Source organism: Phaenicophaeus curvirostris, chromosome 10 (assembly GCF_032191515.1).
Source record: "Phaenicophaeus curvirostris isolate KB17595 chromosome 10, BPBGC_Pcur_1.0, whole genome shotgun sequence".
Classification (NCBI taxonomy): domain Eukaryota; kingdom Metazoa; phylum Chordata; class Aves; order Cuculiformes; family Cuculidae; genus Phaenicophaeus; species Phaenicophaeus curvirostris.
In genome coordinates this window covers 17,575,693-17,593,831 of record NC_091401.1, presented here as the reverse complement: position 1 = coordinate 17,593,831, position 18,139 = coordinate 17,575,693, and the positions used below count along the sequence as shown (strand labels likewise).

Genomic DNA, 18,139 nt, shown 5'->3' with positions numbered 1-18,139 from the left:
ACTGTTAATAGTTGGACCTTTTAACTGAAAAGTAGAATTTTAATTGGCTTGCATTGAGTACGTTCTAGTTCTTCAGTTGAAGATCTGCCACCTACTTGTAACTCAATAGGTGGTCTTGGCACTTACAGGATCTTTGGTTCATGAAACCTCACTTTAGCTTGCAGGGTCAGCATATGTGTATAAAGATAAATTTTTAAATATCTGATTTTTTTCTTTTTTTTTAACACTTAAAATCCTCCTGGGATTGCATAACTGCAATAACTTGAGAATTCTTAAATGTCAGGTGTAATGCACATCAGAGCCTTGATGGTCACTCAGCATTATTACTCTCCTGTAGCTGCTGTAGTATCAGCTTCTCAGGTGGCCTGTGTAATTTGTGACATTCTACAGAACCTGCTAAGAAAGGAGAACTTTGAAATAATAAATAAATACATAAATAAATTCTGCTGTTGTCATTCCTAATACCTGTCTTTCCAGAGGTCTAGTATTTGACAAGTTTCAATTTTAATCTTAATTCATTATGTTGCGGGGAGGGAAGGCAGGTATTGTCTGTCTGAATGCTGCAGTAATTTTTTTTTTTTTTTTGTGTTCTTAACCCGACTTAAATTAGCAATTTCAGCATGAACGGGCATTTCTCACCCAATGCTGTGTTACAGCAAATGCCCATCTTCAATGCGTTCTCCAGAGTATCTATCCAGAGCAACAGCTAGTGCCCTCATTAAACTACAGGAGAGAACTGCATCTCTGGTGATAGTCAGGAAAGCACTATTTGCAGCAGTATATCAGGAAATGTGCTTTGAAATCTTAAATGTCAGTAGCAACCACTAAAATGGCTCTGTGAGCTCCAATAACATCGTGTGGAACACTTAAATTAACTGTAGATGGGATTTAAGGCTAGATAGCCTGTCTTGAGTTTCATCTCACCACTACTAATTCTTACAGAAACACAGATATTTTCTCAACAACATTATGGTGTTTAAGATTAAGACTGTGTGGTTACCTGAAAGCTGTTTTGGAGGTGAGAAGTAATATGCATCTAATGGGGAGATACACTAATTTTTTTCACCCGTCTCTTCCAGGTTTCAGGAGATGTGTTATAAGGCTTATCTAGCAATCCGGCAGCATGCCAATCTCTTCATAAATCTTTTCTCCATGATGCTTGGTTCAGGAATGCCAGAACTGCAGTCCTTTGACGATATTGCATACATTCGAAAGACCCTTGCATTGGACAAAACTGAGCAGGAAGCTCTTGAGTACTTCATGAAGCAAATGAATGATGCTCACCATGGCGGCTGGACAACAAAAATGGACTGGATCTTCCACACAATAAAGCAACATGCTTTGAACTGAAATGAAAGCAAGGAAACAAGAACTGATAGCCCACTTTGTGGGTACTGCACTGTTAATACTTGTTAGCAGCAAAGACTGGTTGCATAGGAATTGCACAAACCATGGATAACATTAGAATTTGTGGCAAGAAAAGAGATGAACTGTTCAGACAACTGTCAGAAAATAATGTAAGACAGGGTTTCAGATAGCACTAAAATCGTACACTTCAAAAATTAAGCTTTAGTATGATGTGTGACTTCATGTTATGCCTTAAGCCCAAAAAGGTAAACTTGGAAGAATGTTTCCTTTTTTTCATTTGATAGGATAAATTAGAAGGAAAAAGAAAATAGTGCTAGCATGAACATAAGAGTCCATCACCTATTACCTTAGATCGGGTACAGCAGGTAGAGGCTATGCTGGATTGAGAAGAGTGGAAAGTTCAAGTGATAGCAAATATTTAAATGCAGCATAGTTTGAAGGGTAGGAGTTTAGGCTCAAAGATCTAAACACAATAGTGAGAGGACAGTGCCTTTTAAATGTGCTCAGAGGCATTAACATTTACGGGGTTTAGATGACACTTTGATTTCTGGGTCCATCGCCTGCACAGTTTCTGAAAGCAGTAGGGAATAGGCCCGTTCAGCATGGTGTTTCTTCTGCTCAGTATTTCTAGGGGTGCAATTCATACCTTCACAAAGAAACTCCCTATCGTCCCAAAAAACTGACTAAGCTGGAGATTCGATGGTCAGAATTGGGTTTAGTGCAACGGAGAGTTGTAGTGTTCATCTTAGGTTTGCTTTAATCTAACTTGAACTGAATAGATTTTTTTCATACATGTTTTCCAGAACCTAAAGAAAGGTGAGTTATTAAAATTATTGAAAGATTATTTTTTTATAAAGGCTATTTATATAATAGGAACTATTATTAATATATATTCTTTATTTACATGATTTGTCCAATATTCACTCTTTTAATTTTGCAGCCCAGTTTATCTGTCCAAGACTCCCGTTTCCATTAACGTCACTGAAGGTGACCAGATATACTCCTAGGACCAAATTCAGCCCTGGTGAAAGAGGACACAAGTACTGTTGAAGTAGTGGGAGATGCACCCACTATTGCCAGAGGTGAACTTGGCCTAAGTCTCTTCAAAAATTTTTTTGCATCGCTCTTCACATTACTGAAGAGATATGTTGGCTATTCAAGGAACGTTCGTTTAAACCCTCGATCTCTGGGTCCACCATTTCTCATTTTTCTTCCTCCTTCGGAAGTGGTTGTTTAATCCGGTAGCAGATACATCAGAAATTGCAATTTAGATTTTCAATATGATCAATAATAAGCAGTTCAACATACAGCAGATACATTGGCTAGCTCAAAGCATGTGGAGTTACCAAACATTTTATAGCTTTGTCTTTTGTGTGTGTGTGTGTAATGTATATTTGTAAATCTAGTTGTTGTCCTCTAACACAATTACGATGTGTGCAATCAACAAAATTGGCACCACTTTTTAAAACTGTTGAGAGTACCAAGGATTTCAGATTGCCCTTATGCACAACTTCAGGTAGGACTGTTTTTCTAAATATTAAACAGGTTTTTTAACTAGTCAAGCCCATAATTCTAAGGGTGATGTTCACCCTAAAATTTTAAACTGGCTAGATTGGCAGCACTTGGAGTGAATTCCAGAGGTCTGAGGCTTTCAGAGGTTCAGCTCGTTCACTTGCAAACACGCACCAAGGTGCTACTCAGAAAAGTGCAATACCACATGTAATATAAAATACGCTGACAGCTGGTGTTAGATTAGAATATAAGTATATAAATAAACTGTACTTTGTGCAGGCTGTACTGATGAGGTAATGAGTGGTTGGCTTCATTTAGCAAATTTTAATATATTAAAAATGTGCAATCAGTTAGGTTGTGAAAGGCTTTGGGGATTGTAAAGCCAAGACTTTGGTCTTTCAAGACACTTTCATAGTCAAAGGTCCTGCAGTGGATTACTGCACAGATGGAGACTTGATCTTGTGAGGGGAAACCCGTTTTGGTGAGAACTACAGAAGTTCCAAGGATAGTATGGGGAATGTGAAGTTTCATTTCCTTAGTTCCACTAAATGTTTCAGAGTAGTCCAGTAGACTTCCCACTACACCTTTTATTGACTGTTACATTTTCTTTTTTGTTCATATGGATATTTTAACTCCTGCTAACCTTGGTCATACTTTCCACAGCAAAATTACCCTTGTATATATTACTCTGCAGTCAGTACATTCTAATGCTTTAGCTCTTTTAAAACATGGCTTAGTTTCAGTTTAAATTTGGTTCACAAAATCTGAAACCCTGTTGGCTGTAACTCTTAATTTTACTGAGTAAAACTTGCACAAGTGCCACATTAGGTGCTATATTATCCTTATTTATCTGGTATTGAAACAATGCTTTACCTCGTTTATCTGAAAGAGGGTCAGCCTTTTCCAGCCTGGCTGAAAAGATCAGCTCGAATTTATTGGATGTTATGAGCCTGACTTGTACTTTGCCCCTTCCTCTAGCCATTTACTTCTGTAAATACAAGTATAAATGTCTTTCAGATGAAGCATTACAGTGCTCTGCACCCTTTTTGCACAGGCAGAAAGGTATGAAGAATCAGACTCTGTTTCCAAAAGTTACTGCAACTAAATGCTGTGCACAAGCTTTAGAACTTAGTATGAACATTAACTAGTAAAAGAAAGGAAACTTCATAGTGATACAGTCACAATATGATTTGGGATAATTATAGCCTTTAAATTAAAAAAAAAAAATGTAGGAGAAGCTCGTGAGCTTTAAGCAGTTGCTCTGACCACAACCAGGATGGGCATTTGAAAAACATTCTGCCAGTGTCACAGGAAAATCCTTTTTTAAGCTTCAGAGCATTCAGCCCTAATTACTTTATCCTGTTGTGCCAGTTCTGTGCTGAGGTAACTTCACTGGTGGTAGTGGAGGTGCTGTTCGCTTACGTTGGTGTAGTTAAGAGGATGCCATCTGTTCTCAGTATCAGAAATCAGATCTGCTTACAGACTGTGAAAGCACCTGTTATTGAGCTCTCGATTTTTACGGAGATTGCTTGGAATTTGAATTTTTATTTTTTAACTATTTCCACTTCATGGAGATTAAAATGTTCCCTTTATTCTGAGAGTCAGCTGCACAAAACACTACGTAGCTTATTTTGAGCTTGAATTGAATCTGAACACCTTGCTCCTACAAGGACCACCAGAGCGAGGAGCCCAGGACTGGGCCTTGTGTTTTATTACAAAGCATTAGGAAATGTGATTTAGTGAAAAACAAATCTAAAACCAGTAACTTTTTCAACTGTGAAACTATGTTTGATTTAATGACAGAACAGGCTGCTGCTGCTTAGTTTTTCTTAAAAATATGTTCTTTGCTTTTCTAAAGGTAGCAGAAAAAGCACCTGAACTGACTTGCATATGCACACTTTTCTGTTCTGAAGGGGTGCATTAGTGGTTTATTCATAGGTGAAACAGACCTTCAGTATAGTTGTTTAAATATTTTTAAAAGCATTTAAATTAAACCAGAATTGTTAGTGGTTTGGCATCTTGTGGAGAAGACATAAGCCTGCGTACTAAGGGCAATATAGAAATTACCAAGCTTGTAGAGAAGTTTGATTGTGATAACCCTGCTGTTGGTGGTGTGGAGGGTTGTTTTTGTTTTTGTTTTTTTTTTCCAACTTTCCTTTTTATGTAAAATATTAAATGCCCTTTAGCAGTCAGTACTCCATGTTTGTTGACAATTTGAAGGTATTTTCTTTGCTTTGTCATTTTATAACTGGTGTGCTCCAGTGTCTGTTCTTAATAATAATTGTGAATTCCTCCTGTTTTGCATGTCTGTACAGGTTGCAGACCTGGGCTGGACCCATTCAAAAAATAATTATCAAAAAAGCCACTTGAAATTACTATTGTTGATGTCTTTGACATCTTGAAAATGCTTCAAGTTAATGAAAATGGTGTGGTATTACAGAAAGAGTTGTAACTTGCTGCTTCTAAGATTTTTTTTTTTTTAAAGCTTCTTTCTCTTGTTTTGGTTTTACTTGAATGGAAGAAGAACCACACTTGGTTTTTTTTAAATATTATATAGCTGTGGATGTTATTGCGGATTGTTGAAACCCAAATTGATTTTGCAATACATGTTTCATACAAATAACGAATTTGTATCTTTTTTTCATGCTGATAGTTGTCTCAGTTTAGGTAAGGCTCTATCTGTCCAAAATGATGTGTAGCTCACCCCCCTGCAGCTGGGGTGGGTTTTCGGTTTTGGGTTTTTTTAGTTTTATTTTTTTACATCTGTGCTAATGAAGGTAAGCCAACTGGAAACTGGATATAGAAGTTCTGTCTGCATACGCTAACCAGCTCTGGTCTTTGAGAAATTCTGATTCCACTTTATGATGATATAACACTGACTTCATCAGAATCAGCCTGGATTCAAAACTGCATATGAAAGCAGAATTAGCCTTATCTGCATATTAAAGTTCCAGATTACTTATTCGTATGATTCAGTATGAGAGGTGTTCTCTTAATGAGAAAAATCTTTACTAGAAGCCCAGTTTAACACTTGACAATTTTACTTTGAAATAGTGTTTATTAACTAGTTTTCTAGCTCTTCAATTCATAACCATTGTAGTCTGGTCTACAGTTACTTTCATTCTTGAGACTTGCTGAATTTTTATTGCTTGCTAAGTTAAATGTTTCCTCTTCCTACTCTTTCATAGTATAAAGACTTGTTGAACCCACACTCAGGAAAAATAGTTGTTCTTAATTTGCAGCGCGATATTCTTGACTTTTGACCTTTATGGGACAGACTTTTAAAAGTATGAGGTTGTAACTGTGTTAGCACTGCTGACTCTAAGCCAGAGGTAGATCCCTCTGTCCCAATCTCTTCCCTTCCCTCTCCAAAGCCCCTCTCGCCAAAAAAGGGGTATGCCTGTAGCATAAGTACAACATAAAATATTTGTAAGAGAAGATCAATTGAAACAATGCTGTGCCTGTACTTCGAAGCTAGTGTCCCCATCAGTTTGTATAAATGTGTCTTAAGTGTCCTTACTGTCGCTTCTGTATGTGTTGCAATATTCCCTCGGCACAAAGAAGGCCCAAAACACACATACTCACTCTTGACTTTTTCTGAAATTCTAGCGCCAGTTGCCCAGCAGCTACTAAACTGGTTTAGGAACCATTTAGTTCAGTGCAACTGCATGAATTCTGTTAGGAATTTGTTCCAATGTTAAATCACAGTTAAACCTGACCTAATTATATTGCTGAAGTTATAGAAAGCCTAATTCAAGCAGAAGCTGTTTATCCTAAGAATCTTATACATGCTGTACTTTAGTTAATCCATTAGAGCCAAAACGTGGATGTTCATAGCTGCAATCTTGCAATCTCATTCTGTTTTGTTTCTTTGGTTTAAGTACATTCAACCTGTTCCCAGGCTTTATTTGATAGTGTTCTGTATCCTGAATTAAGAACTTACTGAGGCTTTTCATAGTTGTCCTACTGTTTCATTTGAGGCAGGGGAAAGATGAAGAAGGCAGTCAGAGATGTCTCTTCTTTCTTGTCTCACAGCCACTGTGGTCCAAATTCTTCACCTTCTTTTGTGAAGACAGATGCATACGATTCATCATCTGGGAGTATCATCCTTTCCACTTGCACCTCTGCAAATTTTAACTGTGAATATCCACATACACTATGAAAATCCACTTCTTTGGTGGAGAAAAGGATTTAGAATACATCTCTGATGTCCTGAATTCTTGGGCTTCAAATTTTGAAAGTATTGTTGTCATTACAAGTGGCACCACAATTGCAAGAACTCACAGAATCGCACAGTTTCGTTGAGGTTGGCAGAGACTTGTGGAGATCGTCTGGTCCAGACAGCCTGTTTGGAGCAGGGTCAGCTAGAGGTTGCCCAGGACATCACCCAGTCAGGTTTAGAGCCTATCCAAGAAAGATGAGTCCACAGTGAAAAGTTTTTTTCCTTAACATTTATATGAAATTTCTTCTATTTCATTGCCTAATGTACTTTCAGTGGGCAGCACTGAGAAAAACCTTGCCTGTTGTCTTTGCTCCTCTCCATCAAGTATGTGTATACATTGACAAGATGCCCCTTGAGCTTTCTTTTCACCAAGCTAAAACATCCCAGCTCTCTCAGCCTCCCCTCCCATCCATAATCTTCATGGCCCTTTGCTGTACCCATTCCAGTGTATCTGTGTCTGGCTCATACTGGGGAGCCCAGCACTGGACGCGACGCTCTAGGTGTGGCCTCAGCAGTGCTGAACAGAGGGGCAGGATGGAGCCTCACCCCCTTGACTGCTGGCAATGCTCTTCTGAAGGTAGCTCAGCATCCCGCTGGCATTTTGGATAAATAGAGCCCAGGAGGGTGTAATCTCTTGATGCTTATATGTAACTTGGTTGAAGCTGGTAGCAGCGACATGTCTGCATCAAAAGTGGAGTATTAACACCCACCAGTGCTTGAAATAAAGATCTTTTTAAAATGAGACAATTATCTTTGAAATAACCACTACTGGGGACGGGGAAGATGTTGCTGTGTGTCTGTCATTGTGTGATAAAGGTCCTGTGGTAAAGTAGTTAGAAAGCGAGACAGACTTAGTAATAATGGGCCAAAAAAGTATTTATGATGCAGCAAGATGCATGTGTTTTCATACTGAGAATAGTCTTGCAGCCTGAAAAAAAAAAACCCAACAAAAAAACCCAAAACCAAACAAAACCGCAACCTTTCTTCCCTTTCTGCTGTGCTGCGCAAGTAACAAAAGTCTGGCCTATGATACTTATTGTAGTTCGTGTTCATGAGAAACTGTAAAAAGTCTGCCTTTTATTTATCTTTGCGGTCTGTATCACATACTGTTTATTAAAAAACTACTTTTGTTTGGTTTTTATCACACTTTTGAGTGTTAATGTATATACTAACAACTAAATTAAAATAATATGGTTGGTACGCTTGTGAGTTCTGAAGTGAGAATTTAAGGAATCCTCAGTCTTGGAGGTGTGGTCTGGTGTTGCAGCTCTGCTTTCAAAAAAGGCTGGAAAAAAGAGGAAATCATAGTTGCATACATGAGTTAATTATGGGGGTGGAGAGGACAGATAGAATTTGCATTGTTTAGGGATGGGAAGTCCTAGATGCACAAGGCATTCGTTCTTGTACACGTTGATCCTCAAAATAATTTATTTGGGATGTGGGCTGTAGAAGTTGTGATAAGAGAGCAGATGTTATTGAAGCATTTCAGCTGGATGGTTTTAAACCCCCTGCTAAATCAATCTGGTTTGGTTTTGAAAAAATATCCTTCATGCTTTCATTACTGAAACTATATTTAAACAAACAAACAAACAGGGTTGTATTTTTGTATCCAGCACTGGTTTTGGAAGAGTGAGAAACGCATTTGGGAAATTACTCACTGGCAAGTATAAGAGCATGAGGCCGCAGTGGAAGAATTGCTCCTGCAGACACGGTCTGCTTGGGCTTCAGATGCTAATAAACTCATAGCATGAGAGGGGTTTGAGCGCTCTTGCTGAGAATTTCACCGTTTTGGAGGGGTGAGGCAAGTGTCGTGGGTTTTAATCAAGTCACTTCTGTGTATCTTGGTCCCCTGTAAGTTTTAAACTGTACGCTGGGCTGTTCTGTTTCAGGTCACCACTAGCTTTGGAAAGGGCTATGTTCCTGCAGCTGCTCAGTCTGCACTGGATCCAAGGCCATAATAAAAGGTGAACATTGATATCGTTACATTTATTTTGATGCTAAGGCTGAGCTCTAGTCTGGAGAGACCAAACCCAAGTGTGGCTTGTGATTTTGAAGACACTGGTTCAGTGACCTACGCCGACATTCAAAACTTCTGTTTGTTACAGTAGGAGTTTTACCTTTTCTCTAACTGAAACAGCTGAGTGGTTTCTGTGTTTTAAATGCCCAGGATGGTTCAAGGGGAGGGGGTCGCCAGTTCTTGCTGAAATGCAAACGTTGGGCCTCGCTGCCATCACCGCCGTGTGATTGCTGGGGGAGTTCTGCATCTCAGATTTGGGAAATCTGCCGAATAACACCAGTGACGGAGAAGAATGACTTGGAACGTGTGCGGTCTCAGTTTTGTGGATGGAAATCGCTGGTTTCCAAACTGCAAAGGCTGGATCCAAAACCTGAACGCCTGTAACAAAAAAGCAGGAAAACGGATGCTCGACAGGACGCCTCAGCCGCGACCTCCTGTGTGTCCTCTTAAAAAAATATCTGCCTTCAGCCCAGGTTTTTGTGACGATCCACGCTTTCCTGGGGCGAAGGCTTTGCTCCTCATTTCTAGAAGCACAGGGGGCGCCGCGCGGGGCCCGACGCTCAGTGACCGCCGAGCCGCTAGGGGGCGCCGCGCGGAGCCAGACGTTCAGGGACCGCCGAGCCGCCCGGGGGCGCCGCGCGGGGCCCAGCGCCCCGAGGCCGCCAGGGGGCCCGGCGCGGCCCCGCCCCTTCCCCGCGGCGGCGCGGACCGAGGTGGGTGCCGGCCCCGGCGCCGCCGCCCGGGAGGGAGAGCCGGGTTTGTCCGCGTCGTTCTCCCTCTGAAGGAGAGTCCGGGCTGGAGGCGCCGCCCCGCGCGGGGTGAGGGGCCGGGGGGCGCGAGGCAGCGGGCGAGGGGCGGCTCGGGCTGGAGGCGGGGATGAAATCCTTCCGGCTGCCCGCCAGCCCCGGGCCGGCAGGTGTTCCCGGGCGCGAGCGGGCTCGGAGCAGCCCGGGCTCTGGGACGCTGCTGCTCGATGGGCTTTGAGGTCCGACCCAAGCCATTCTATGATGTTCCGAGGGGCATTTTCCCCGCTTTAGCTCGGCTTTCGAAGGCGTCACAGCGAAGCCCTGTGTGTGCAGCCTTGGAGCCGTCTGGGCCAGCGTTCCTCTCAGATGTTTCTGGTGTTACAGAACCATAGAATGGTTTGGGTTGGAAGGGACCTTAAAGCCCATCCAGTTCCACCCTCTCCCACGGGCAGGGGCGCCTCCCACCAGACCGGGCTGCCCAAGCCCCGTCCAGCCCGGCCTTGGACCCCTCAGGGATGGGGCAGCCCCTGCCAGCCCCTCACCACCCTCATCTTCACCAGGTTTCCATTGTCAGGAGCTGCCAAGTGCAGCTAAAGCCAACTGACCTGGGACAAAAGGAAAACAAATGCCCTATGCATCTACTCACTCTACAACAAAACTAATACAAATGTTTCATGTTTTCTTCTTTCAATTTCTATAGCGTCATCCTTTGTAATACCTGAGCATCTGATTCTGGGTTTTGTTTTATTTTATGCTTAGAGTAGAACGTATTTTAAAATGCTGTTGCTGCCTGGATGAAAACATTCTCAAGCTGATGTGTTTGCTACATTTGGAAGCTGTACAGCTGTCAGCTTCTTAGCTGCTCTGCTTGCTGAGACTGAAGAGTCTAGGATTTTGGTAAGAGAGCATGCCTTTCGTTAGGACTTTCAACACTAAACCTTTACCTGAAGGACTCTGCCTCAGGATATCTGGTCCCTGACAAAAGGCAGCCACAAGGTGCTGCAGAGCTGCATTGTAGGTTATGCTGAGTGCTTGAGTACTGACCCGTGTCTCTTTATGGTGGACCTTCATTTGTTCTGGGGCATGGGTATAGAACACGACTGGAGGACTGGTTTGCATTTGGCGTGCTCTTAACAGTAATAAAATGGGGTGGGAGATAAGAAAGGGGAATAGGAAAAAACTCTTGTCTTAATTGTATGGGGTTTCAAAATGTTTGTATTGTTTCATAAGGTCATGAAAGATAAACTAGACATAAATGCCTCTAATTCTTGAATGTTTCCACTGTACATTAATTTAGACGATTCAAAATGAATGAACATCCTAAAAAGAGGAAAAGGAAGACTCTACATCCGTCTCGATATTCAGGTCAGTGTAAAGCTTGAGTTATGGATGCTTCAGAATATTTATTCTTCTCAGAGTAATTACTTCATGAGTAGTGACCACGTGTGCTAATACATGGAAAATCAGTAACATAGAAGGTGGGATAGGAAGTCTCGGTCTGCATGTATTGAGTTCCCACTCTGCATTCCCTGTTGATAAGCCACTTCCAGTCCATACCTCTGAACAGTTTTGTTCTGTACTCCCTGTAAATGGGGAATTTTGCTCAAGCTACAAAGTGAAAATCGTTCTGCTAACACACGAGGGGAGGAATTTTGTAAGAGTCGGGGTGGAAGTGTCCAGAAGTGTTCAGTGCTGAACAAACTGTGTTCCTGCTACTGTCTCCAGTGGGAGCAGAGTTTGATAATGACCGTATGCGATACTCTGTGCATCCGGAGAGCAGCTGAAAGTATTAAATCACAACAGGAACATTATCAGGCCAGCACAGCACAACCAGTTAAAATGCAGCTGGTGAGGAAGATTTTGGTGCACGTAAGTACGTATGTAGCTGCATCATGTGTTAGTATAAAAATTGACTTTTTTTCTTTAGATTCTTCAGGTGCAAGCAAATACATAGACAACAGTGGGATCTTTTCTGACCACTGCTATAGCGTCTGCTCTATGAAACAGCCAGATATAAGGTTTTCTGAAAACAGAGGTAAGAGTTCATTCTGGGGTCTTGTTCTGCAATTTTTTACAAAGTGTATCCTATGTATAGGAGTAAAATTAGTACAAAATATGTAATGAGTGACTGCTGAGCATCGTTGTGATCCGACCTGACTTAGACAAGCGGAAACCTGTTTGATCATTGTAATTGAAATACAAAGTAGAAACAATGATGACAAAAAGATCCTTCCCTTTTACGACATTTCTAATGATGACTAGACTCATATATCTACATGTAGGTAGGTAATGTAAAACTGATGTAAATAATCCAAGAGTTCAGAGATAGTTCACCAGCAATTGCATTGAACTGTGCTTACGGAAAACAGCATACGTTTTTATACAACTTGAGTTAATGAGTGTAACGTTTAGCAGAGCAAATGTGAGGATGGGGTTTTATTATGTTTCTTTTCACTCCAGTAAATTAGCCAGTGAGTCTCCAGAAGTCTTACAAAGCATTATATTTTAAAATGTGATGTCCAGAAGTATTTAAGAGCATTTTTTAAACCGTCTTTCAAGTGTAAAGTTTTATTTAAGAGTTTTAAGTTTTTTCCAGTAGCATCAATTTACTATTTTTTTCTGAAATTTTAAAGACAGAGTTGTTATGTTTTGAGTTATGTTATCTTCTGTACATATGGAAATTATTTCTGAGGTATTCATTGTTACTTTCTTTAATGTAGGTTATGATGCAATTAGTATATAAAGTTTTGCTACTAGAATAAGTAAATAAGTTCCATGGTTAGGGAATCATGATGGTGCTAGTGTAGACAAGTGATGACAGGAAAATCCTTCTGTCTTTCAGGTAGATTCCACAGTCCTGTGCAGAGCTTAGACACTGATGATGATGGGAGTCCAGTGCATGCTGGGACGTCTCAGTGGAGTAGCTCACATTCGAATGTGATGGGGTTCCACTATGTAGAGCCTAAAAAGAAGGATAAAGGTAAAGATCAAGGTGTATTTGCAGCTTTGGTGCTGGGAGGCTGAGGAAATGTAACCTTTTGCTTTGATAGAAGAGGTGAAGGATTTATAGTTTACATTATTTACTTGTTAGATAAAACATAGTCTAGCTGGAGAAAAATAATTGCATTTTGCATTGTAAGCTGCTGCAGCTATTGGAAAAGTCAAAAATGAACCCATGTGTTTTGCAAGATATTTTAACCTTTTGCTTTTATTGTCTGTTTCCTCCTGCAGATAAAGGTACCGATAATGGAATGTGCAGAGACTTGTGTGATTCACCAATATTCAGTGACAGCCCTGCAGAAGAAGAGAAACCTCTGGATGTTCAAACAGTAGAAATTTCTACGACGGAAGTGAATGCTGTAGAAGTTCATGATATAGAAACACAGACTGTGTCACCAGAGAAGCTGGAAGCTGAGGACCTAGAGGAAATCCCTCTGGAAACCTGTAGAATCTTTGAGAAGAACCAGGCTTTGAATATCACAGCTCAACAGAAATGGCCTTTGCTGAGAGCCAACAGCAGTGGCTTATACAAATGTGAGCTCTGTGACTTCAATAGCAAGTACTTTTCTGATTTAAAGCAGCATGTGATCCTGAAGCATAAGACATGTACAGACGCTCAGGTCTGTAAAGTTTGTAAAGAAAGCTTCTCCAGCAAAATGCAGCTCATTGAACATGTGAAGCTACACGAGGAGGATCCGTACATCTGTAAATATTGCGATTACAAAACGGTGATATTTGAGAATCTGAGTCAGCACATAGCAGACACTCACTTTAATGACCACCTTTATTGGTGTGAGCAGTGCGATGTGCAGTTCTCCTCCAGCAGCGAGTTGTACCTGCACTTCCAGGAGCACAGCTGTGATGAGCAGTATTTGTGTCAGTTCTGTGAGCATGAGACAAACGATCCAGAAGATCTGCACAGCCATGTGGTGAATGAACATGCGTGTCGACTGATCGAGCTAAGCGACAGCTATAATAACAAGGAGCGTGGACAGTACAGTCTCATAAACAAGATCAGTTTTGATAAATGCAAAAACTTCTTTGTGTGCCAAGTGTGCGGCTTTAGGAGCAGGCTGCATACAAATGTCAACAGGCACGTAGCAATTGAACACACCAAAATATTCCCTCATGTTTGTGATGACTGTGGGAAGGGCTTTTCAGGTATGTTGGAATATTGTAAGCATTTAAGCTCTCATTTATCTGAAGGGATTTATTTGTGTCAATACTGTGAATATTCAACAGGACAGATTGAGGACCTTAAAACTCATCTGGATTTCAGACATTCAGCAGACTTACCTCATAAATGTACTGATTGTTTAATGAGGTTTGGAAATGAAAAAGATCTTCTAAGTCATCTTCAGATACATGAGACAGCTTGATGACTTCCTTTCCTTGTAATCAATTTGTTAGAATTGGAATTAATTCCCAGTCACTGAAATGTGATATTAAATACAATTTTAACAGCAATTGTACAGTTCAAATGTTTTAATCTTTGTATCTGCAATGCACATATAACAACTTGGTGTTGTGAATTTCCTTACGTAGGGGTTTCAGTGGGATTAATCACATTGACAGTGTGATGGATCAGATTTTGGAGGGAGGGACAGTGGGATTATTTGCATGTTGTGATAGCAGTTCTGATGATTATCCTGCACTTTCACACTTAGTGGATAAGACCAAATCTCAGGTTTAAAAAGGGACAAAGAGAAGCCGACATCTAGTTCCATGCTCACAGAACAATATAGTGATCGTAAATGCATATCCAGCTCCTGTTACCCCCTGTAGCAGCCAAGCATTGTGCTGATGTCTGGCAAATGGCACCAGCCTGCCAAAGATAAGGGTGTTTTGAATGTTTCCAGGTGTGGACGTCTCCAAATTCACATACCAGCCTGCATTTCTCACCTTACACTCTTGATAAGCTTTTAAAGTCATCCTGTTCTTCTTTTGTACCTAGCTGACCTCATCTTCACTTTTGTTTACTCAGTGTTCAGTTTCAGATCCTGTCTGTCTGATTGTCCATCAACCCTCTCTTCCACACATTTACTACAGGCTGCATGATTTTTGTCTCCTTTATTTACTCTCAGTTCCTATCTTTTAAAGCACCAAGGAGGCACACATTGCTTGTGTGTGTAGATTAGGTCATGTTTAAAGGAGTAATTGTAAGGGAATTGGCAAAATGATCCAGCTGACAATGTACAGAGAATGTGATTTTTCTAATCTCAAATTCTAATTTAGCTCTCACTGAAATCATGTATGTCAACAACCTTATTTAGAGCAAGCCTCTAGTAGTTTATATTACTGTAATTCTGTGTATTCATAATTAGCTTTCCACTGCTAGGAATTGGAGGACAGTTATTTTAATTCCATAAATCCTAAACTTGTCCTATATGCTGACTTAAAACACTGGCGCAGTACAAAAATTTTATTAACTTTAATGACTTTCAAATGATTTCACACATCTGTTCAGATTAGATAGCACTGTCCTGCCATTATAATCTTTAGAGGTGAATTTTTACAATTCATTCTGTATCTGTATTTCTGAGTGGATACTTGGACAGATAAAAATAATAGTGAGGCCATTTAGGTTGTGCTTGTTATCAGGGTGAAATTACCCATAAATTAGTGGTGGTGTTTACATTTCTTCTGCATTGACTGTAAATTTGTAATGTAAGATTGTCTAATGTAAGCTTTGTGTAGATATAATTAATGTATAAAACATTTCTTGATCAGTGAGATTTGGTGTTACTGGCTGAATATGGCCAGTTTATGGAAGTTCTCATTTCTAGGGAAGTACTTCTGGAAAGTCTGCTATGAACCAGTTTCTGTATATTTCTTTGTAGGAAGCAAGACCATTTTTGTCATTTTGAAATGCTGATTTACTTTTAAATCTTCTGTGTAGTTATGGAGGAGAGCAACCCGATGGTGTCCTGAGTGTGTTTTATTAGTCTGTTGTATAAAGAATGACAATGTCTGTTGTAGAATTTCTAACATCTTATTTTGAACAGGTTCATCCTGGCTGGCTTAAAATGGTAGCAGTAATACAGCTAACCAAATACCAATGATAATTATATTATATATGGAAAGTTGATTTTGTTCACATGGAGGTGTTTCTCTGAAACCCTGCTTTTGGTGATGACATGCAGGTGGAATGGCATGGTTGAGCTCTGGAGAGAAAACTATTCAGGGGACAGTGACAAGAAGTGGAAAAAAGGCATTTAAGAACAAAAACCAACCCAAAATAAGTAAGTGGGTTTCAGAATTGTGCATGTTTGCATAGGCCAGCATTGTGTCCTGTACAAGAAAGGTGGTCTCCTGTAAAAGCATGGAGGCCTGTGATTCAGAAAACTTGCTTGTTGGCTCCTAACTTTATCTCTGACTTTGAGTTGTGCTATTTCTAATCTCTAAATTGGAAATGAAAGTAATACCCCATAGGAATGTTATGAAGCCAAATAATTTGTAACTACAATGCACTGCAGAGTGTCTGAGGGGGAAATACATACAGGTTTGGTTTAGGTTGGATGTTACAAAAAAGGGACTTGTGTTAGTATTTTCTTTTTTTTTTTTTTTAATGTTAGAAAGTAAATACAAATTTACAGGAGTAGCCTTTGCATTTTACCTGAGCCGGAAAAGGTAAAAAGAACAAGTAAAGAGCGGTATATGGGCTTCCACATGATCAGCATGCTAAAACAAAAAAGGTATTAAGTAGCAGAAAAGATTGGCAGAGTGGAGTCCCTCTAAAAGTTGGAAGGCTGAAAGGAATACTGTTCATGCTAGGGACAGCATGGTGGGAATGGGAAGAGAAGTGGGTTTTTTCACATGCAAGGTGCAAGGGGAAGGTCAGTGGTTGGGCGCTGCTGCACCGAGCACGTGAATGCAGCTGCTCAACGTACTGCCAGGGACTTTTCATCTTCAACCCCACAGCGTGAGCAATTAATCTCTGTCCAGGGTGACAGTAATGAGCTGTGGCAGACAGGAGAACGCCAGGGTTGTTTTTTCCAACCGAGACTCTCGTTGCATTGCGTGCAGTTGTTTGTTACATGGGTACCCATAGGGTTCTCCTGCCTTGGGACCAGTGTTCTAGCCAGGAACTGCCCAAAGTCACAGGATGGGGTTTGGAAGGACGGTGTATTTGGGAGCAATTTCTATTTGACTGCTTTTCAGAGTTTTAACGCGTTAGGTGTGTGTCACATGCTTCAGCTTCCCCGGTCATGTTTGTTCTTGAACAAAAGAACACTTTTATATGAAAAAAAAAGTCTGTTGAGTTTAAAACAGAACATCGATCCCTCAAATTGATACAAGACTTAAAGCAAGTGGGTAACTCAAACACTGTGTTCTCTGTAATGTTTATTGTGTGTCGCTGATTTCCACTGTTTATGGTGATACTGAAAATGCCAGCAAATAAATTCTTTAAGACTTGTTTTGGAGTTTCAGAAAGCAAGAACCCTTATCAGCCTGGGCAACAGGAGGGAGCAATCTCCATCATTCCTGTACAGTGAGACAAGAGCTGGGACAGAATATATTTCCCATTTAAATACATGTGTATAAATTTTCCCAGAAATCGCACACATCTTTTATGACTTCCAAGGTCTAATGTCACTGTTATTATGAACTTCACAACAGTCAAAATTCTTGCTCCTTTGGAGCCGAATGCAGCTCTGCTTGACCCAGCGTTTGAGGCGGGGCAAGGATGCAAACAGGTGGTTGCAGAAGGGGCAGCACAGGTCACGCTGAACACTAGACTCCATCACCTCCGAAGAATGAACCGTGTCTGGAAAACACCGTTTTAAAGAAAACCTGCTGTCTGGAGGGACACTCTATTTGACTTTCAGATCAACGGAATTACTGAGAGAAAAATTAACTTTAGCTTAAATCACAGCTATTCCCGTTTTTGTAACAGTAACTTCAGGCTCCAGGGCTGCTCCCTGGCACCCAGGGCCGGGACTGGGGCGCCCCCGCCTCCATTTCGCGACCCTACGCCACCCCCGCCTTCGAGGAAGATGGCGGCCGCTCCGCCCCTGCAGCCCTCACTAAACATGGCGGCCTCCCCGCCCCTGCGGCCCTCACTAAACATGGCGGCCTCCCCGCCCTTGCGGTTCTCACGAGACATGGCGGCCCGCGCCCGGCAGGCGGGACCGGAAGCGGAAGCGCTCTCCGCCCCCGTCCCGGCGGCGGCTCGGGAGCGGGCGGCGGGGCCGGAGGCGGGGGCTGCCGGGGGGCGCCGGGCCGGGGCTCTGGGAGTGACCTCGGGGCCGAGCCGTCCCCTCCTCCCGCGGC

The 18,139-nt window shown here is 41.4% G+C and overlaps 2 protein-coding genes across 2 annotated transcripts in view; both read left to right on the top strand.

Annotated features, from left to right (window-relative positions):
- Nucleotides 1-8,248, top strand: part of PIK3CA (phosphatidylinositol-4,5-bisphosphate 3-kinase catalytic subunit alpha) — a 47,507-nt gene extending 39,259 nt beyond the window's left edge. Inside the window, exon 21 of the mRNA XM_069864903.1 lies at nucleotides 1,080-8,248. Coding sequence (XP_069721004.1) covers nucleotides 1,080-1,350 — 271 coding nt within the window. The 3' untranslated portion in view covers nucleotides 1,351-8,248. The remainder of the gene's footprint in view (nucleotides 1-1,079) is intronic.
- A 1,583-nt stretch (nucleotides 8,249-9,831) lies between these two features.
- Nucleotides 9,832-17,256, top strand: ZNF639 (zinc finger protein 639). Its single transcript, XM_069864615.1, has 7 exons — nucleotides 9,832-9,937; nucleotides 10,625-10,762; nucleotides 11,163-11,230; nucleotides 11,793-11,900; nucleotides 12,708-12,845; nucleotides 13,097-15,276; nucleotides 15,333-17,256. The coding sequence occupies exons 3-6, from the start codon at nucleotides 11,173-11,175 to the stop codon at nucleotides 14,242-14,244; spliced, it is 1,452 nt and encodes a 483-aa protein (XP_069720716.1). The 5' UTR covers nucleotides 9,832-9,937; nucleotides 10,625-10,762; nucleotides 11,163-11,172; the 3' UTR covers nucleotides 14,245-15,276; nucleotides 15,333-17,256.
- The last annotated feature ends 883 nt before the right edge of the window (nucleotides 17,257-18,139 follow it).